Here is a 21,711-nt window from a genome sequence, read left to right as displayed (position 1 = left end):
GTGTGTGTGTGTGTGTGTGTGTGTGTGTGTGTGTGTGGTTCAGTCTTACCCGTCCCACACGCGGTCAGTCCCCGACAGATGGAAGGTTCTGTGTCCAAGACGTGTCAAAGGAGAGGAGGAGGGGTTTGGGGCTGCTGTGGATTAGATTGGTCTAATAAAGGAGTTGAATCATTGAAAGGCAGATTAGGGGCCTGTGGCAGAGACTGTTTTTCGAACAAACATGCTTGGGATTTGAAATGGATTGGCAATATGTGTAGCATTACGCAAACATGAGGCAACACGGCTAGTAAAATAATAAGCAAACAACTTATGTGACTGGAAATGAGCTAGAGAGGCTACATGTCAGGCATCTTTGAATAAGCATCTGTTCATTACCTCCAAGTACACTCACACACCCATGCACACATTGCCGTAATAAAGATGAGCCACCAAGCTCGGAATCAGAGAAGTCATGTAACTGTATCTTGAGTGTACACTGGAAAACCGATCCCCCTCTAAAGCCACTACCACTGGTGCTGGGGGAGGGCTCTGGTTACCCAGCTTTGTGTCAAAACGCCATCAGCAAAGAGTTAGAGACTGAGGAGGAGGACAAAAGCAGGAGCACTATAGAACAGGTGGATTACTGAGCCTCTATAAAGGGTCTCTAGTGTAAGAATACGTCCAATATAGTGAGACAGGAGAAAGGACGTAGAAAAAGAAAGATAAGCGGAAAGGACAACAGGTGAAAGGGATGTAGAAAAGGTGTTGAAGTAGACCTGAAAAGCTGCACTGTACTTCAGGTGGCGTTTGTTGACATGGCACAAGCTGGCATGGCATCTTAGTGGGCACCTTGCACACAGACATGCTGCTATTTTTCGAGGTCTCGGAGAAGAACCATTTTTCTATTTAAGGGACATACAAGTTCTGAGGATGTGACTCAAATAAAATGACTTAGAAGTGGACAAGGAGGAGACAAACTAATCAGATGTCAAACTGAAGGACTGAGACGATTAAAGCATCGAGAAGAAGTAAAACAGTGTGACTCGGTCTTGAGCATCTCTTTAAGAGATCAGTAGTCCCACAATCCCAAAGGCAGCCACTGGAGAGGACAGAAAATCACAGGTAAATTGAGAAGGAAAGGGAATGAGACAGAGGAAGCAAGTGAAAGAGGCACAGAGGAAAAGGAACCATTGGGATCAGGGTGACGTCAGGGGCTCTCTGGATTGAAGTGCTGAGTCCTCCTGATTATAATCTGATCTGATTAGGAAACACAGGGGGAAATAGCTCCAGAGCCTCTGCAAGCTCTCCGGGGAGCAAGACGCCGTTTTACCAAGCGGAGAGGCCAAGGACCAAGAACAAAACCAAAAGAGGAACTTAGGAGCAGCCTACTAAAGAAAGTTAAGGCCTGATAATCTGAAAAGAGTAAGTTACACTAAAGAGCCTATAGTGAAGTGGACTTCACTTTACTCTTCCCCAATAAGGAGCAAATTAATCAGGACAAGAAGTGGAGCTAACATTGCTGTTCAGCTTCTTCTCTGGACTTTCAACACTCTCTGGCTTCCATCCGGGTTGTAAGCCAGGATGCCCTCCAATGGCAGTAAAGCCCTCAAGCTACAATTCGGACTTATTAATTACGAGAATCGCTATCTAACAGCAGAGGCCTTTGGCTTCAAGGTGAACGCTTCAGCTCCAAGTCTAAAGAAGAAGCAGATCTGGACTCTGGAGCAGGATGAGCAGGACGGTCAGGTGGTTTACCTGCGCAGTCACCTGGGCCGCTACCTGGCTTCCGACAAAGATGGCAAGGTAAGCTGTGAAGCTGAAGCCAAAGAGAACGACTGCCGCTTTCTGATTGTGGCACAGTCAGACGGGCGCTGGGCCCTGCAGTCCGAGCCATATCTGCGCTTCTTTGGAGGTTCAGAGGATTACTTGTCCTGCTTTGCTCAGACCATTGGTGAGGCAGAACTATGGGCCATGCACCTGGCTCTGCACCCACAGGCAAATCTGCTTAGTGTGGCCCGCAAACGCTATGCCCACCTAGCATCTCCAGAGGGGGAGATTGCTATGAACAGCAACATCCCCTGGGGTGTGGATGCTCTTCTAACTCTTGTGTACATGGACGGCAAATATTGTCTTAAGACCAGTGACAGCCGCTTTCTGAGCAATGATGGGAAACTGTCCTCTGAAAATGGTCGTGGGACAGGCTACACTTTGGAACTGAAATCAGGCAAGTTGGCCTTCAAGGACTGTGAGGGGAAGTACTTGACCCCCATGGGGCCCACTGGAACTCTGCGCTCTGGACGCTGCTCCAAACCTGGCAAAGATGAGCTGTTTGATCTTGAGGAAAGCCATCCGCAAGTGGTGTTTCAGGCCTCCAACAACAGATTTGTTTCCATCAGACAAGGTAAGTGTGCTAATTGAATTTCTTCTGACGTTCACCTACAGGAGGACCACATGCTTCATGCTTCATTTTTTTGGATCAACTATTCCTTCAAAAATGATTCAAGGAAACTCTCAAAATAAGGTTTGTCCCTATCCCTTAGCACTCCTGTGGTGTCTTATGTAACAGATGTGAGTCCTCATTACATCTATTAAGTAGGCTACCTCTAATACCTGTTGGATAACCAGATATAGAAATCTAGAGTATGGAGTTCAAGCATGTAAATGTCAATTGTAATGGAAAGATACAGTGAAAAATTTAAATTTCAGACTAAATAATATGCTAAACAATATGATTTTAATAGTCTGAGCATGATTTACATTGTTGTGCTATCCATTTCGGTCACCATTAGTGTTTATATATGCAAGCACACCGGTGAATTAGTTTTGCATTGCAAACTATGTGCACATAGTCAAATCTATGGAAACTAGCCTAGAGAGCGTGACCTCACAGAAATAATATATGGCAGCTGTCTTTTCAGCTGAGTAGGCTAATATTAATCTGCCAGACATGGCCAAATTTTATTCGCTGGCCATGTGTTCTGCTAACAAACACTCTGCATAATTGTAGTTTCCTGTCTTGACTGAGCAACTAAGTTCTATAATGTAAATCTTGCATGCTGGAACATTATCCATTATCCCAGTGCAGAGCTCTTGGTAAGCATTTTGAGCCACCTGCAATAGATAAATTACTGGAGAAACTGAATGGCTTTGACTATTTACCATAGGAAGCTGGGTGAGTAACAGATCCTGTCCTCTCCAGTACACTCATCCGTCTCTCTCTCTCTTGGATTTACACTCATTTTCACAGATGTACAAATATTTGTGCATAATTTTTTACAGAGTGATACACTTTTAGTCAGTATTTTTATATAAAAGATAAGAAGAATATGCTCTGATATACTCACATGCATGCACACACTAGTGCCAAGGTGTGATAAATAATTGAATGGACAGGGGCATTTCAATGATGGTGGAGTCTGCTTTCAGAAACACAAGCCTTCCGCCGCATTTCTTTATCTGGGGACCATGCAATGCACTGGGCTACAATGGGGACGCAAATCAGAGAGTCCTCTGGGAGAAGTTGGTTTTTGGCCATCAGGCAAAAAAACCCAAAAGGGGGAAAGAGACAATGGAAAGTATGAAAGTATACAGCAGAAAAGAGAACAAGACAGGCAGGAGGAAGAAAGATCAGGCACAAAATCACAATGAATAGAGACATAACACATTATGGGTGTGGACAGATGGACGGTATGACTTTTTTGTCATTGTCACTGTTAAAAGATCATAAATCAAAGATTTTAGCGGCAGTTCCCTAAAGAGGACATGATGTTGTATTGTCAGTTTAGTTTACCCTTGGGATAGAGTTATTTAACGCCATTCGAAAAGTTAGCTTGTGGTGGAAAAGCATGTGCACCAGGAACCAAATGAGAGCACAAAAATATAAATATATTTTACCAGCTAAATAGGTTTCAAGGCAGCTATTATACAAATCCTCCAATAAATTGTGAGGTCTTAAATGTAAGCAGCTGAAGCCATAGTCAAAAGGTCTGGTTTAATTGTTATCAAAATTAAAAGGTTAGATGTTTGAGTCACACATTATGACTCTTATTGAGTTCTACATGGTGTGTTTCTCTTGCTTCAAATGGTTCGGTGTCAATTCAACATTAGGAAACCTCAAGTATCAACATATTACAAAAAAAAAAAAATCTAACCATTTCATTATGGGTGAAAAAGACAGGGAAAATGACACAGGCCAGATGGAACATTTGTTCTTAATGAACGAGAAGCATCTCTCCCCATCTATTGCAAATTCATTCTGTGCAAAAGCAATTAGGTAAAGTAATTTTGCTAATGGATGAAGCAGTTCATTTCTTTTAGAGAGTCTCTACATGATGAAGGGAACCAGAGATGACTTCAGACAGGACTGCCAATCAGCTCTGCAGGTCTGATGTTCATTAAGCCCCAGGCCTCTTGCCCTGAGATGCAACACAAACTCACAGATGATCTTTTAATCAATAATGAGTAGTGACATTGCATGGTAGTTTTTCAGAAATATTGCTATTATTGGCTGAGGCTTATTAGTAGCTATGGAGCATGTTGTGTGGCACACAAACTTGAGTCGGAAAGATGGCATCCACTCAGACTGGTGGATCTGTTACCATGTTCTTCATCACCTCCACAGTGTTCCCTGGAGCATTCTAATCCGGCCCGGAAGGTGAAAAGGAGATGAGCACAAAGGAAGAGATATTGAGAAAGCAAGAAAGAAAGAAAGAAAGAAAATGAGAGACAGTAGATTTTGGCATCACTTTACAATTAAAAATTAATCTCAGAGTGTCTGTCTTGGTACATTTAGAGATCACAGCTTTAATTTTGGGCCAAATATTTCTAAGTAGGCATTTTCACAGAGAATGGGATCCAATCGTCTGGGACTACTAGTGGGAATGCATATATTTTCCATTTTTATAATTGAATACAATTTTTCACAACAAATTCAAATATCAACAAGAGTGAAAGTTGAAAAATTAAAATTAATTTCAGAATCTCTTTAGTTTTTAGTTTATATGTTTAGTTTATCCCCTTTCTGCTTTGGTGACAGCAGCACTTGAGGTGCATGCACACCAGATGTTAATTATTTTATTTTATTTTCAATGTAGCCCCAGACTTTTGAACCCCACTGTACACATGCATGTTAAACCAAAACCTATGCATTCTGTAGTCACCTTTTGTAGTGTTCTCCCATATATTTTTTGTGTTTGTCCGATAGGTTTTTGACCTGGTACGCATGCAGCGATCTACTTGCCCCAGTTTTGAGAAGGCCCTCTCGCTGTCTCTGTCTCTGGGTACAGTTACCATTCCACAGAAATGGGTTGGTAAATTGAGAGGGAGCATTTTGTGATGGGAGTGAGGTCATTCGCAGGAGTTCAGGATTGAGCTCAGTAATCACAATGCCGTGGATGAGGAATGATCAACAAAGGAGATAGAGTGTCCTGCCCCAGCTGGCCTCTCTTCTTCTATCTTTGGTGCAAAACTAAAGCAGAGTCAGACGTGAAATTGGAAAATAAAGTGTAACGGGCCGCAGAAATGAAAACCGCTGCAGCAGAGTGATGTCTGATCTGAGAAAAAGAAACATGTGAAGCGGTTTCTTTTTCGTTATCCCTGATTTTGTCTTGATTAGAAGCTAGACTTTTGTTTTTGTCGGCTATGGCTGATAGTTGTTCTCTGGTTCCAACAAAAACAATGCTCTAACACTGTGTTTCCTTGATCCTGCATATCAAATATTTCTATCACTTAAAGTCATTAGGAATCGGATTATAGAACTAAATTCCAAAGTAAGAGCAGGTAGTGTCTACTGATAGGCCAAGATTATTTATAAAAAATAGTGCATGCAGTGTGAGAGAAAATGACTGGTGGAGAGAGAAACACAAGCAGATAGCCTAAATCATAGCAAAAAAAGCATTCTACGGTGGAGTGATTGATGGAGGCAGATTCTGCTGATAGGCGGTGGAGTGATTGATGGAGGCAGATTCTCCCTGCAGAGTCCCGTCGAAACAAAAGTATTACTTCAGCCTCCCGACTGGTTTTCCTCGGAGCTGGAGGATTGCACATACGCTACTCCAAAAAGCTGCTTACTGGGCCCTACAGTGCAGCTTTGTGCCTCTTTGCATGCTAAGAATTAGGAGAGGTTACAGAATTAGAAGGGGAGGGGCAGAAAGGATGACAGTGTGGAGGGAGAAGTGGGTAAGGTGCAGGATCTGGCCTGTTAAAGGCTTAAGAAAATGATCAAGGGATATTTTTGGATACATCCACTTTGAGCTTTAGCCACGACAATCTGTTTGATGCATCTTGAACGATGCTGTTGGTTTTGCTTGAACATGAAGTTGAATCATTTATTTGCCCTACATAAGTTTGGACACACTTTTTTGTTTCTTCTTATTTTCAAAAGCTTTTAAAGACCTCATAAAGTTTGTTACCATCTTTGAAGAAGCTCAAATATACAATACTTTTATTTATTTATTTATTTATTTGTCAATAATTATGATACTTAATTTTTAAAAATGTTTTATAATTTTAAATTGCTTACACTACCAAAATCTTTAAATAATTATGGGTTTTCAATGTTTTTGAAAGAAGTATCTTATGATCACCAAGGCTGCATTTATTTGATCAAAAATACATTCAAAAATTTGATAAATAAATTGTACCACATTAAACCAATATATTATATTGTTGAAAACTGTTTTTGCTGCTTAATAATTTTGTGGAAACCATGACACATTTTTCAGGATTCTTTGATAAATACAAAGTTCAAAATAACAGCATATATTTAAAATAGAAATCTTTTATAACATTATAAATGTTTACTGTCATTTTTGATCAATTTAATTCATCCTCGATGGACAAAAGTATTAATCTTTCTTTTTTTTTTTTTTTTTTTTTACTTACTTTTGAATGGTAATGTATCACAGTTTCCACCAAATTATTAACATTAATAATAAGTATAAGATGTATCTTGAGCACCAAATCAGCATGTTTAAATGATTTCTGAAAGATCATGGAGTAATGATGCTGAAAAATCAGCTTTGCCATCACACGAATAAATTACATTTTGAAGTACAGTCAAATTGAAAACAGTTATTTTTTAATTAGAATAGTACTGTTTGTACTTTATTTATTTGTATTTTTTTAGTGATCATTAGAGACTTTTTTTAAAAAACATTATAAAATCCTAATTATTCCAAACATTTGAATGGTAATGTACATACATGTGTTTAATTTTAAATAATACTTTTAATAAATAGCCAATAACATTTAAAACTATAGTCTCTACAGTCTCTTAATAACAGCCTAAATAACATTTTTAATTGACTGACCATACTTTTGCCACTTACAAATAAACAAGCATTTTGATGTATAACTGGGTGCTTCTGTGTCCTGTTTTTAAGATGTTTCTTGAACACAGCTATGCTTTAAATTCTGGACTAATGAATGCCATGACAAAGTCCTAGGACTAATTGGCATAGAAACCCAGTGGGGTGCAGTAAGGCCTCTGACCCTGCCAAGGTCGTGGTTTCTATGATAAGGTTTTATCAGTGCAATGGGAAATATACATTCACAAGTGGTTTTGCCCTACTGGACTGAATGGTAATGCAGATGCATAGTCAGAAATGTTGTTTGCCAATAAGAATGCATGAATATAATTTTGGTACATAGACTAAAATATACCTTTTTTTTAATAGAAACACACAAAGTCTACATTTTTCACAACCCAATAGTTTAATCAAGATTAATGGCTTGGATATAAATAATAATAATAAAAAAACATGTTTCAGACCACAGCCAGTGGTCTTATTGTGTAAATGTTACAAATAATACAGTGATTTGGAATGAATCTGTCATTGTGACTGAATGAGTAAACCTCCTCATTTCAAAACATCACTGATCTTACATTGAAATAAAGGATGCTTAAAGGATGCTTATATATCTATTAACTATAGATGTGAGTCTTAAATAAACATAGTCCGCTGTAGACGTTGCACCAGAACAGGGCTCAGAGTCAGGTTGATGCCTGTCGTGCGTGGCAGTGAAGTTAATCTCCCTTCAGGATTCCAAACTAGGGGAAAGATCAGGACAAACACATGCTATCTTGTTTAAGCGGATACATTTTAACGGATTGTTTAGCGGATACAACATACAAGGCTGGGTTTGCTGTTGTTTTGAACTGTCTATTCATCAATGAGTTCTCTTTTTTAGCATATTAGAATGATTTCTGAAGGATTATGTGACACTGTAGACTGGTGTAATGGCTGCTGAAAATTCATCTCTGCCATCACAGCAATAAAGTACATTTTACAATATGTTGAAACTGATTAACAGTCATTTTAAATTAAAATGACATTTCACAATATAACTGTTTTTACCGTATTTTTGATCAAACAAAAGTAGCATCAGTGAGCATAAGAGATTTTTTCAGAATCATTAGAAAAAAAATACAGACACCAAACCTTTGAACAGTTGTGTGTTCATGTAATACATATAATTTTACATCATAGGGCTTTTTCAGGTGTTGTTATACAGCTTTCAAGAACTTATAGTTTAATCAAATCTGACTTAAGTTATTTTTATATTTAATTGAGAAATGTACTGACTTAAAAAGTGTCAAATAAGATTGCTAATAATATGTGTTTGAGGCACAATTTCAAAGCTTTATTCTGAACATTATTTGAATACATAGGCAAAAATTCACTGCTCTCCCATATATGCATGTTTTAAATTAAAAACATCAAATAACAATTGTCTTATGTCCTTTTTGTTTCTCTGTGTGTTTCAACAGGAGTGAGTGTTTCAGCCAATCAGGACGATGAGACAGACATGGAGACATTTCAAATGGAAATTGATAAAGACGCAAGAAAGTGCAAATTCAGAACTAACGAAGGGAATTACTGGACGCTTGTCGCTCATGGAGGCATCCAGTCAACAGCCACAGAAGTGTAAGAATGAACTTTCAAACTTTCTGTTATGAAAAAACATTATTTTTCACCTATATCAAATGTGACATGAGGGCAAGCTACAGTCCTATTATGTAACAATCAGTAAATGCAACCATAACATCCATAACACAATGGTAAAATAATAGAAATTGTAAATCCATTTCATTTACTCCTGGTGGGTGTATATGTTTTATTAACACTTATATGTACAATCTCCCACTGCTTGCAGCGGTGCCAACACCATGTTTGACATAGTGTGGCTCGGTCGACGAGTGGCACTGCGAGCCAGCAATGGAAAATACGTATGCACTAAGAAAAATGGCCAGCTTGCTGCAGTCAGTGACTCTGTGGGTGAGTTCATCCTTGATACTACCCACAAACCAAATCAAAACATCTAAATCAAATCAAATTTTATTTGAAAAAGGTATAATAAGACAATATGTCACCCTGTTTTTTCCTCCAGGTGAAGACGAGCAGCTGATTCTGAAGCTGATCAATAGGCCCATTCTGATTCTGAGGGGAGAGAATGGTTATGTTTGCCACCACAAGAACTCTAATACACTGGACGCCAATCGTTCAGTCTATGATATATTTACACTGCAGTTCAATGACGGTGCATACCACATTAAAGGTGAGTTTTAATCCAGCCACAGTGTCAATCATTTTAATCTGTATGTACTGTAATAACTCATAAACAGATTCCCGGAAAGCAATTAACAGACTTTAATTCCTGGAAATGTATTTAAAAAAAATAGCTTCTGGCAATGAGTTCTGTTAAGCTGTAAGCAGAAAGGTCAAAAATAAAATAAATATATTTTAAAAAAATTATTACCCTTACATATTTTACAACATTATTATAAAAAAAAAGTGAAAGTGACATGACATACAGCCAAGTATGGTGACCAATACTCAGAATTCGTGCTCTGTATTTAACCCATCCAAAGTGCACACACACACACAGCAGTGAACACACACACACACCGTGAACACACACCCGGAGCAGTGGGCAGCCATTTATGCTGCGGCGCCCGGGGAGCAGTTGGGGGTTCGGTGCCTTGCTCAAGTGCACCTCAGTCGTGGTATTGCCCGCCCTAGACTCAAACCCACAACCCTAGGGTTAGGAGTCAAACTCTCTAACCATTAGGCCACGACTTCCCCCATACCAAATGTTGATGATAAAAAGAGAGCTTTTTTAGTTAGTGTAACAGTTATACAGCCTTCACAAACTTCTAGAATTTGACTTGATTAAATGTAATTTTATAATGAGAAAAGAATACAACATTATGAAATATACCAAATTTTAGAAGATGAAAAAATAGGAATATAGATATTAAAATATGATTTTTCAGGCAATGTTACAGTTATACAACGATTGTGAGCTTGTAGTTAAATTGAACCTGACTTGATTAAGTCATTATTAAATGTCCAAATATTTTTTATTAATTAACCAGGTGGAACTGATTTTCAAGGGAACTGATTTACCTACATATTGTTATATATACGTATTTTCTTATAACCATAAAAGTAGAATACAAAATTATGATATATATATATATATATATATATGTATTTTCTTATAACCATAAAAGTAGAATACAAAATTTAACCATAAAAGTAGAATACAAAATTATGATATATATATATATATATATATATTGTCAGATTACAAAATAGTGAAATTCTAAATTCAACATTTTAAATATGCAACAAACATTTAAATATAATTTTTAGCACTTTGGCAATGTTAAGAAACTGACCAGCATTGTCTTCCTACAGGTGCTGGTGGGAAATTTTGGTATGTGTCCAACAGTGGCTTGGTGTGCACTGATGGAGACACACCTGAAGATTTCTGCTTTGAGTTCTTAGAGCATGGACGGATAGCTATAAGGGGCAAAAACAGCAAATATCTGCGTGGAGACCAAGGAGGAAATCTGAAAGGAGATGGAGAGAATGCAGACAACTCTTCCCTCTGGGAATACTGACACCATGTGGATATTTAAGGAACTGTCACTCACCTGTGTTAAACTCTTGGATTTACAATTAAGAGAAAAAATGAATTGGTCCAATTAAGGTTTAATATTTCAACATCTGTTTTCCCATCAGTCAGCATTTGATGTAGAGTCAGTATTCAGCATTACGTATGTATTATTTACCATTTCTGGTTTATAGTCCTATACAAAATGACTGAGCCTGTATAAAAAGAATTAAAATATGAGAATAACCTTTATCATATCAGCTCACTTTTTCACACTATGATCTTACATAAAACTTGCAAAGCATGCTATTACTGTGGCAAATCATTTCTAACATCTCTGTTCATTTTCAAATTGACACATTATAATTCATTACTTTTTTTTTTTTTTTTTTTTTACTTTAATGACCCATTATTGTCATGCTATTATTTATTATCATGTCAATGTTTGTCAGTTCCAGTGAAGCTTGTTTTGTTCTCTGGGGTTACAGACTGCTGTGTTTGTAATATATGGACATACATGGCATTTAAATATATTTAGGCCTGGAAAATGAACTCTCCTTGTTGTTTCTTTAAGTTTACTAGCAACTGACAGAGAAGCCAGAAACCAAGAATAGAACAGGCTATTACTCAGTCTCGCAGAAATGAAAGGTACCAGGATTCAATTTATTTTACTCCATACTGTGATTTATTTGCTTTCTCTTTCTTAAGACCATCTGGAAAGGTTTTAGAATTATTTCAATAAAATCCTGTCTCTTAATTCTGGAGGATTTAACCTCATTTACTGTAACCTGGGTTTATATATAACAAATGGGTTGTTCTGCTCTGAATTTAATTGGCTGCCGAGGAATCAGAATTGAGTCCTAGGAAAGCGACATTTGCTGTTGTTGTGTGCTTTACACAGTTCGCATTACCACCGACTGAGATGACCCAGCATTGTTTGTGAAGAATTGCATGTCTTGCTTCAAAAATAAACTGCTGGTAGCTGCGGTCAATAAGATAAAAATTTAAAACCCAATAATAATTACATAGCCTACTTGTACGCTATTGTTAACCAGTTTCAAAACAGAAGCCTTACAGTGAAATTGTATATGTTAACCAGTTTCCATTGAAATACCTATATATAGCTTGTTTAGGATTCCCACTTACAAAGTTTGCAACAGTGCAAATCATGTGTCTATTTACAACTGATAAACAGTTTTGGTAAAGATACAACCTAATCCTGCAAAAAAAAAAAAAAAATCAGTATTGTGAAAAGTTATTAAAAAACATGAAAAGGTCTCATCTGCCTTACAAACTTAGGGCTAGACATAAAAACATTTTGGCCAATTCACCAAAGAGCTCTAATACACTACAGTACAATCTCTGTGCAGAAAGATAGGTCTTATCTTACATACAAATTTGTGTGTAGAAATAAGAAGTTGAGTGTATTTTAGGTGTTTCATAAAAGTACAGTTACGTATGATATTCTCTCGATATGCGCATGCGTGGTAGTTACATCCTCTAGCCAATCATAACTCGCGCTCTAAATTTTAAACTTTAACCGGAAGAAAAGACAACAGCAAGCAAGCCTCGCGAGTGTCTTGGTCTTCTTTCGTATTATTTAAATATCCCTCTCCATATTCAAGAGAATGGATCTTAGTAGTGACGACCAGACTAAAATGTACTTTTATGAGAACAGACTTCAAACATTCGTTGGTTGGCCGTTTGAAGAGGGCTGCATTTGCACTCCAGAAAACGTGAGTAACCCCTTCGATCCGTCAACACAGAAAAAATGTCTTGTATGTGCTGAAATTCAGGTTTTTTTCCCCTCTTTATACTTTTTTTTGGTTCTGTAGATGGCCAAAGCTGGGTTTATTCACACCCCGTCGGACAATAGTCCAGATATAGCGCAGTGTTTCTTCTGTTTGAAAGAGCTGGAAGGATGGGAACCTGAGGATGACCCTGAGTGAGTCCATGTCTGGGCAACTTTTCTCTCTTGCTTTATAGAGCTGAGAGAGGCTTTGTCTCTGTAATGCAATGAGACGCGGATTTCGAGTCAGGGTTATTTGATTTATTAAATGTCATCATTCCTCTGGTTTTGTTCTGATGTGCTGTGGTGTTCTTGTATTATCAGGAAAGAGCATAAAACACATTCTCCTACCTGTGATTTTATCTTGCTGAAGAAGACTGTGGACAGTCTGACTGTGGAGGAGTTTCTGAAACTTCAGAAAGAGAGACAGAAGTTTATCATTGTAAGTATGAGCTTACTGACAACATGTCAACCCACATTTATTTACATAGAACTTTATACAATAGTGCAGCTACACATTCATATACAGGAAAATAAAAGTTTGTCTTGTAGAATTCATAATTTCTAAAACAAATTCGATATTTGGATTTAGCTTTATTTATTAGTTTAGGTGTTGATTAGTTAGTGTAATTATTCCGCTTAATTCAGTTAAAATTTTGTTCTCACCTGGTAGTATCAATGCAGTTAAATCAGTAATATTACTGAATATTAATCGTCTTAAAATCCAACTCATCAAAGCCAAAAGTGACAGTGTAGAAGGAATCAAAAGTCCATCAGGCGACATTATTGGACGAGATAAAAAAAAACAAAAAAAAAAAAAAAAATATATATATATATATATATATATATATATATATATATATATATATATATATATATACACACACACACACACTTATGCCGAAACAGTTCATTGAAATGGACTCGGGCTAACAGTTCAGGTTACTATTGTAATTACAATTATTTAACACGAACATGAGAGGGCTTCATGACCAAAACTTTAAATGAGTGATTTATTTAAAGATTTATATATATATATATATATATATATATATATATATATATATATATATATATATATATATATATATATATATATATATATAACAAAATGTATTTTCTGTAAATAAGGTTGCTATGACATCGTCTACATATTAGATACCAGCAAAATTTCACAATTCTCAATACCACAGCAAAATACTAGTAAAAACAGTCCTCATTATTGAAAAATAATGTAGAAGTATTCAGCTTAACAGCCTACTACAGAAATTGAATAATGGAATGTAAAATAAAACAGCACAGTCTTCTCTGTAAGAATTGAGCTTGCTTTGTTTCTTATTAAAGCTACAAAGCTCCTTCAGTCAAAAGCAGTGAGTGGTTATCTCTTTGTCTTTTGCTTTCGGTAGCAGGACTTTTAGCCTGTTGTCGCTTTAAGAGCTGCACGGATCCAGTTTACTGTTACACACATTTGAATTTTCAACTGTTTGCATTCACTTAAGACATAACTGATGAGGGTTTACGTGAATAATCACCAAGCACTGCATTTTGACACATTTTTGTATGTATTTGACGGTGTAGGCATGCACGGTAAGCTAAAAGGTGACTTTACATGTCCGTGTTCTGTTCCGTCTATGAGCGAGTGCAAAGAAAGCCTCCTGAGGAACAGCGCAAGTTCTCTTTCTCGCTTTTAAAAACACAAATAAATCTAATAAACTTAAATGAATCAAGCATTTTGTGAAAGTCACTTTACATGATTTTACTGATCTGCACATGAAGTTTGTGCTTTTATGGAGAAATGAAAGCGCACCGCTGGAAAGGGACACATTAATAGTTTTATCTCGATTATTGTATTTTCATAATCATTGGATGCCGAAATCGAAACTATTTCGATTAATTGTACAGCTCGAATACTAAATATAAAGTAAAAAAAAAAAACTTTTGTTTGCATTTTGTATATTCTGTGCTTTAGTTTTATAAACTTACCCCTCTTACGGGACATTTAATTTATTACACTTAGAAATGTTTTATTTCTAGGGATTTCCTTGATCATTATGTAAACAACTTTTAGAGATGTTGTTTTAAATGCTTCTCAACATTTCTTTTAATTTTCCCTAATAGTAGATGAATGAGTAATCTAGATAGTTGTATTAGATTTATATTTTCTTTGTGACAAACTTCATCTTATTTGGAGTCTCAAGTCAATGTTTATGCAACAGAACTGCATCTTCCAAGTTTCCATGCCTGAACATTGGTATATATTTCTTGATTTAGTCTTTTCCACGCGAAGAGTATGAATGAAGTAACATGTTTTGAAATCTTTCAGAAAAAATCGTGTGGCCAGGCGATTGATAAATTTCAAGAGGCGGTGAAGATCAAGAGAGCCCAGATCGTCCAGACTGCGATGGGGGAGGAGTGAAAATTTCATTTTGCTATGGTCTGATTTTGGTCGGATTTTTAGTTTTCTTCTTTTCTTTCCTTTGTATGTCATGGAACGCTGTATGTTCTTTTTTTAATGTTACCTGTGATGAAATTTGTCACGCCACCTGTTGAAATTGATACACATTCTTCCTTCTTATATAGTATTTATTTTTAATGTATGTCATGGAACGCTGTATGTTTGTTTTAGGGACATTTTTCAGCCTTATTTCTTGTTCTTTAAGTCTTTTTGTTTGTTTGTCTGTTCAGTATAAAAACTGAAATAAAAAAAAATCCTGTATCTGTAACGAGTTTTCTCTCTTGGGAATCGGAAAAACTGGAAATGTCAGAAAATTTTCAGGTCAGGAGAAGTCGGTAGTAATTGCTCTTATAGTGAAGACTTATTTCTTTTAAAAATCTTAGGAATTAAGCGTGGAAAGACTTGTTAATAAGTACATACTTGTGTGCATTTGTTGTATATTTCATAGGTATTTTTGTTTTATGATTATGAAAAGGATGGTTTGATAATGTCATGAAGGGTGTTGGTTATGAACTGTACGTCATGTTTCCTCTGTACCAGTTACGCGCAATCTAGCGCTCCGTGTTAGTTGGACACGGACTGCACACACCGGTGAGGAATAAATGTTCATGCAACCCAGCTTTTAACACCACACAACTTTTCTAGTAATAACACCTTGCATGTCATCTTATGCTGTCGGCATCTTGGATGGACAATCAACATCACTTATTCCAGCTGTTGGGCAGCGCGTTTTTTATTCCATGAGCTCCTGGAACACAAGTTAGGAATCTGATCGCGTCGCAGAGACAAATGGTATGGTTTTCAGCGTAGGTTTTGGGGTGTCCTGACTCGGAATCGCATATATTCTGACCGACATGGAAATTACATACGGTTTCGTGGTCGTCGGCGGGGGTTTAACGGGTGTCCTCAGTTTCAGCTCTTTAGCGCTCGCCATTGGAACTGAATACTGGTACATCATCGAGGACAAGCGCGCGAACCACACTGACCCGGCGCGCACTAACTCTGGACTTTGGGGAGTAACAGATGGTATGTCGACCTTCATTTTCATTCTCATGTCTTTACCGTGTGGAGCTGTTGCCTTTGATCATAGTACGATTATTATTTTTAATAGGTTCATTTTTTAATATCTTGGGCTTTAACTTGTGCGTGCAGTTCATTTAATCATTGGATTTCCAGGACTTTGCCTGGAATAGTTGTATAAAAATAAATGATTTGATAGAGACTGCACACACAATACAACATAGCCCAATAATTAGTTTAAAAACTGAGCATTTAAAAATGAATTGATGTCCATGTCTTAATTTTTGTAACTATCTTGGCGCATTTAAGATTCGTCTTCAAAATGTCTTTTTGCGAATGTTTTTTTGAGTGTGATAATTTTTTTTTTATTTTTTTTTTTTTTTTTTTTTATTTCAGTTTAATTGATATAAATTTTGTTGTTATGTGTTTTTTTTTTGCCTATACAAGATGTTATAAACAGCGATAGAGCAGATGTTGCTATGGTTACGTCCTCAAGCAAAATCAAATTCTGTTAATTCTACGCAGAAATGTAGCGCTATGTAGAATTTTTTTTTGTCCAACTGTTGTGGGCACTAAAACGTTGTTTGAAAACGCTGTTAAACAGCCTATATTAACAGACAAAATTAATATTTTGGCAGATATTTTTTGCACCCTGTTGATTTGCTTTGTGTTTTTCTGACTGTAGATGTCCAAAGTCATACAGAGGACACTGGATATTCAGAATCAGAAAGGCAGATGGAAAGTAAGCATTGTAAACCCTTTTCAGAAACACAACAACCTTAACTCCCTCTAAAAACTGCTTATTGTACTGCAATGTTCTATCATGAAATATCTGGCTATAAATGTATCACTGAGCCATAATTTTGTACGTTAGCATGGTTGGTGCTTTATACACCATTTCTGAGTGGCTTAACAGCTGTGATTTACTTCATTCAGTCATGCATAGCGTGATTGCCATCTTACTGCCCTTGAGTCTGGTGATGCTGGTGTTTGGAGGTATCTGTGGTCTCGTCAGTTCCCTAGCAAGAAGCCGGACACTCCTGATCGGATCCGCTTCATATTTCCTCCTGTGCAGTAAGTCTGACCCACTGAATGCTGGTTAACTCAGTAAGCATCTACTTTTATAAAATTAAAGTGACTCGGTTTATATGCTGCCTGCTAAAATAATCTTAGGCCAATTAAACTTGTGTCTGCAGACTGATGAGGTACAACATGGATACACAAAGTTCAAGTTCAAACCGTTGGCTCTGCAGTTCTCTGAATGACATTCAGAAACCGGAAGGCTGAAGGCATTACTCACCTAGTGTTATTGTAATGTCAGAGTCTTATGGGACTGAAGTTATTGCAGTTCATTGTTTTCCTCTCATGAAACTGATAGGATAATAGAGAACGTTCCCCCAGCTATTTCTATGATTGAAATGGGCAATCTTAAGGTGAAAGGGAAAGAATAATATCTGGGTAGATTTATGTTAGGAATGATAGAGCCCACAGTAATTCTGATCATGCATCAGTCTCTCAATTGAAATGTGATATTATTGCTTTTGTTCTTCACTGAATGCATGCATGAGCAAAAGAAAATAAAATAAACTAATAATCCATGCTGGGTACAACCAGAGCTCATTTCCTGAGACCCCTGCAAGAAATCCCAAAGCAACTTAAGTATTACCGGCAAGACAATTTTGCTTTGATCTTCAAACATACACGCATTGTTGAGACATTGCTGGCTTTACCCTGACACCAAACAGCATTTCAAAGCCTGTATCTGAGAGTGTCCTCTCACTTTGTAGCCTGAAGACATATGACTTGAATAAAGGTTTCCTTAAAGGAGCCAGCCAATGAACCCTAGCATTTATCACCGTGGTAATAAGGACCGCACGGCAAGTGTTTAACACAGTGAAGCTTGGAATATAAATGAGAGGGTACAATTTAGGAATCCGTCTTGTTACTTACATTGTCTTTATTTGTTGGATTGTTAATAAGAATGTATAGCAAAATAAAAATGCAATTTTGAAGGAATATTTTGACATAAGTGAAAAAACGTTAATAGTCTTCCTCTCTTAAGATGACGCTTTTAAAGTAACAGTTCATCCAAAAATGAAAATTAACTTACATGCAGGCCATCCAAGATGTAGATGAGTTGGTTTCTTCATCAGACAGATTTTGGGAAATTTAGCTCTTGCTAAATCACTTGCTTACCAGTGGATCCTCTGCAGTGAATGGGTGTCGTCAGAATGAGAGTCCAAACAGCTGATTAAAAACATCACAATAATCCACAAACTTCCACACGACTCCAGTTCAACAATTAATGTCTTGTGAAGTGAAAAGCTGTTTGTTTGTAATAAGTCCATCATTGATTTATAAGATGTATTTATAAGAAACATGCATTTCATTTCAGAGGATGTTGATTGTTAAATGTTTGAACTGCCATCTTGATGCTGTACCATTCATTGCAGAGGATCCACTGGTGAGCAAGTGATGTAATGCTCAATTCCTCCAAATCTGTTTCAATGAAGTAAATCTTCAGCAAATGTTAATTTATGGTTGAATTATTCCTTTAAGAAAATCAGTGCATCCATTCATCATACTGTGATTTGTGATATATACACAGTGCTGTATAAAAATAATCAGTAGTTCCTGGGTAGTACAGACTGTTTGTTCTAAATGAACCGGCAAATGTAAGATCAGAAACAAGTCAGTTTGTTCCTGTCTAGACTCTCAGCCATACTAATTAGAAACTGTTACACTCTCTGTTTATTGGCTCTCATTTTATGTGCATATTATGGCTGATGTGGAAATCCATTCTCATTTTGTCAGTTTAATTAGATGTGATTTCTGCTGCTGTTTATCCACATCAGCACATTCTGTTTTAATGAAGATTTGGTAATAATGGCTCACGTCTTGGAATCATCAGACGCACCAGGGTGCCACAGGAAGCTAGTTTGACTTCCTTCCTGTTTACATCGCTGATGCTAATGCTTCTCTTAATTCTGAGAGCGGATGCCATAGACTAGTCAAGTGTGTTAATGGCTCTCTGCACTGAGCAGTGTTTAGGGAGACATGCTCTGCACATCTAGAATGTTTTTGTATTCAGTTCTGGTTCAGTTGATTACAGAAAAAGGCAAATAGTTTTTGGTATCTTAAAATATGGGTTTATTAAAATAAATCCTTTAGATAATGCAAAAATCAAGTTGGGAGATTTAACAGTAAAATATGAGCTTGAATAAATTGGAATAAGATCACTGGATCCAGGCAATTTTGCACAGTTGCAAAAACTGTTATAGGCATTTACAACTGAAGCAAAAGCTTACTGTTTAAGACCTGAATCAGTAAAGCAAAGCAGTCTGTTTGTTCACAGAAAGTGTTTGGAGAGTTATGTCATACTTAAAAGACTAGTTCACCTAAAAATGAAAATTTGCTGAAAATGTACTCACCCTCAAGCAATCCAAGATGTAAACGAGTTTGTTGCTTCGTCAGAACAGATTTGGAGAAATTTAGCATTGCATCTTGCTCCCCAATGGATCCTGTGCAGTGAATGGGTGCCGTCAGAATTAATGTTTTGTGAAGCGAAAAGCCATTGGTAAGCAAGTGATGTAATGCTAAATTTCTTTATATCTGTTCCAATGTTGAAGCAAACTCATCAACATCTTGGGTGACATTTAATAATATATGAATGTAGTAGCATTAAGGCTGCCATTATTCATGCCTGAATCCATTTGACTCCAGTTGTACAAGGATAGCTCTTCACTAGTTCATGATTAGTTAACACCTTTTAAAATCATTGTATATGATGAATTAAGTATTAATTTAGGCATTAGTACATGATTATTCATGTACCTTTTTTTGTAAAGTGTTACTGATATGACTGTGGCATTGAAGACATTAAAACCACCACAGCCCACACGCATCAAATGTTCTATCAAGTACATGTCATTGATTAAAAGAAATTGCCAAGCATAATAAAAGCGACTAGATTTTAAGGTCAAGTTAGATCTGCTGATTTAAAACTACTTTTTTAAGCCCACATCTAAATATGTAATTTTTATTTTTTTTAATCCATCTATCTACAGCACACCACAGAGTGAAGAATGTAGTGAAACCTCCGACAGAACAACAAGGTGTAGTCTAAATGATGCTTAATTGGTTTTATTTGTGTGTGTGCATTCATGCGTGCTTGTGCATGTGTTTTCTCAGGTCTTCTCACTCTCTCTGGGGTGAGTCTGTACATCAGGTACTCTCAGAAGGCTCTGGAAGAAACTGAAAGGCGGATGGGCCATGAGCAAATGGCTCAAGTGCACACATCATTCGGCTGGTCTATGGGTATGGCCTGGATCTCCTTTCTACTGGAGGTGATCACTGGTCTTCTCCTACTGCTGGCTGTCAGGCTGGTGCCTTTAACCCAGTATGAAGAGTCTGTTGCTCCCATATAAAAACTCGTCACATCCTTGAACCATACATTTCCATTTCAGGCAAGGTAGTCAGTATTTGTCAAGGTAAGGTCTCCTCTCTATCTTACATTGTTAGCAAAAATGCAGATGAACATTACTGGTTCAAAGTTTGGACACATTTTATTAATTTCCGTTATGATTGTTTTACACATTTTAGAATAATAGTAAAGTCACCAAAACCATAAAATAACACAAATGGAAGTAAATTTAAATGGAAAAAAATAATGTTGTAAAGATATTCATACAAAAGCATGTTTTGTAATTCAAAAATAATTTCACATGCTTAAGATGAGAAACATTACTTTTCATGAGTAGTGTAGAGCTGGATGACCAAATTGCCCTTTGCAATATATTATAACTCTGTTATGTAAATTTTTATTCATATTATAGAATATAGACCAGTTCAGAGGTCAACTGTCTGGCTCATCTTTTGTTGATAATTTATACTGTAATTGCTAGTAAATTTCATTTGTTTACACTTATGTAATGTTATTTTCTTTTATGCTTGGCTCCTGCTTGCCAGTATTCGTGTTTCTGATTTCCTCTTGCTGTTATTATCCTTGATTTTACATTATGAACGGAGCAAGTAACAGGAAGTGTAACTGTATATTTTTACAGCCATCCATTGTTCATTAAAAATGTGTAGTTTATGAAAAGGCCTTTCTGAAAGAAATTCATTTAAATTCTGCAATTTGATTTGCTTTACAGTGGGTATAAAAAAGAATGACCCCCCTTTAAAATAATCATATTTTATTGCTTTGCAGCCTGAAATGAAGACGGACACAGTTTTGTTTTATCCAGCTGTATTTACTCAGTGAAACTTGTAACATCCAAGTGAAAGATATAACACCAATATGTTAGGGGAAAAAACAAACAGGATGACTGAGTTGGAAAAAGGATCATCCCCTTGTGTCAGTATTTTGTTGAACCACCTTTTGCTCTAATTACGACATATTTGCCCACTCTTCTTTGCAGAACTGCTCGAGTTCTGTAACTGAGAACACTGATGGTGTGTTTTTGGACTGCAGTCTTCAAATCATTCCACAGTTTTTCAATGGGGTTTAAGTCTGGGCTCTGATTAGGCCATTCACTTTTTTTTTCCTTCAACCACTGTGTGCTCA

General features: G+C 36.8%; 3 protein-coding genes across 3 annotated transcripts; all 3 read left to right on the top strand.

The window, feature by feature from the left end:
- The first annotated feature begins 522 nt into the window (after positions 1–522).
- On the top strand, positions 523–11,668 carry LOC109066254 (fascin-2-like). Its single transcript, XM_019083259.2, has 5 exons — positions 523–2,380; positions 8,750–8,906; positions 9,136–9,257; positions 9,370–9,537; positions 10,683–11,668. Exons 1-5 carry the CDS (start codon positions 1,561–1,563, stop codon positions 10,886–10,888), a joined length of 1,473 nt encoding a protein of 490 aa, XP_018938804.1. The 5' UTR covers positions 523–1,560; the 3' UTR covers positions 10,889–11,668.
- Positions 11,669–12,398: 730 nt separating this feature from the next.
- birc5a (baculoviral IAP repeat containing 5a) lies at positions 12,399–15,256 on the top strand. The gene is made up of 4 exons (XM_019083332.2): positions 12,399–12,617; positions 12,717–12,826; positions 12,995–13,112; positions 14,994–15,256. The coding sequence occupies exons 1-4, from the start codon at positions 12,510–12,512 to the stop codon at positions 15,084–15,086; spliced, it is 429 nt and encodes a 142-aa protein (XP_018938877.1). The 5' UTR covers positions 12,399–12,509; the 3' UTR covers positions 15,087–15,256.
- Positions 15,257–15,294: 38 nt separating this feature from the next.
- Positions 15,295–21,377, top strand: LOC109066310 (transmembrane protein 235-like). The gene is made up of 4 exons (XM_019083331.2): positions 15,295–16,151; positions 16,831–16,887; positions 17,082–17,219; positions 20,337–21,377. The coding sequence occupies exons 1-4, from the start codon at positions 15,980–15,982 to the stop codon at positions 20,570–20,572; spliced, it is 603 nt and encodes a 200-aa protein (XP_018938876.1). The 5' UTR covers positions 15,295–15,979; the 3' UTR covers positions 20,573–21,377.
- Positions 21,378–21,711: the final 334 nt, after the last annotated feature.

This window comes from Cyprinus carpio, chromosome A12, assembly GCF_018340385.1.
Source record: "Cyprinus carpio isolate SPL01 chromosome A12, ASM1834038v1, whole genome shotgun sequence".
Taxonomy (NCBI): Eukaryota; Metazoa; Chordata; class Actinopteri; order Cypriniformes; family Cyprinidae; genus Cyprinus; species Cyprinus carpio.
Note: the sequence above shows the minus strand (reverse complement) of the source record. Positions and strands in the feature narration are given on the sequence as shown.

Coding starts and splice junctions, on each gene's coding strand:
- LOC109066254 (XM_019083259.2), top strand. CDS start 1,561: ATGCCCTCCAATGGCAGTAAAGCCCTCAAGCTACAATTCGGACTTATT. Junction 2,381..8,749: donor ATTTGTTTCCATCAGACAAG/GTAAGTGTGCTA, acceptor GTGTTTCAACAG/GAGTGAGTGTTTCAGCCAAT. Junction 9,538..10,682: donor CGGTGCATACCACATTAAAG/GTGAGTTTTAAT, acceptor GTCTTCCTACAG/GTGCTGGTGGGAAATTTTGG.
- birc5a (XM_019083332.2), top strand. CDS start 12,510: ATGGATCTTAGTAGTGACGACCAGACTAAAATGTACTTTTATGAGAAC. Junction 12,618..12,716: donor GCATTTGCACTCCAGAAAAC/GTGAGTAACCCC, acceptor TTGGTTCTGTAG/ATGGCCAAAGCTGGGTTTAT. Junction 13,113..14,993: donor AGAGACAGAAGTTTATCATT/GTAAGTATGAGC, acceptor GAAATCTTTCAG/AAAAAATCGTGTGGCCAGGC.
- LOC109066310 (XM_019083331.2), top strand. CDS start 15,980: ATGGAAATTACATACGGTTTCGTGGTCGTCGGCGGGGGTTTAACGGGT. Junction 16,152..16,830: donor ACTTTGGGGAGTAACAGATG/GTATGTCGACCT, acceptor TTCTGACTGTAG/ATGTCCAAAGTCATACAGAG. Junction 17,220..20,336: donor TTCATATTTCCTCCTGTGCA/GTAAGTCTGACC, acceptor GTGTTTTCTCAG/GTCTTCTCACTCTCTCTGGG.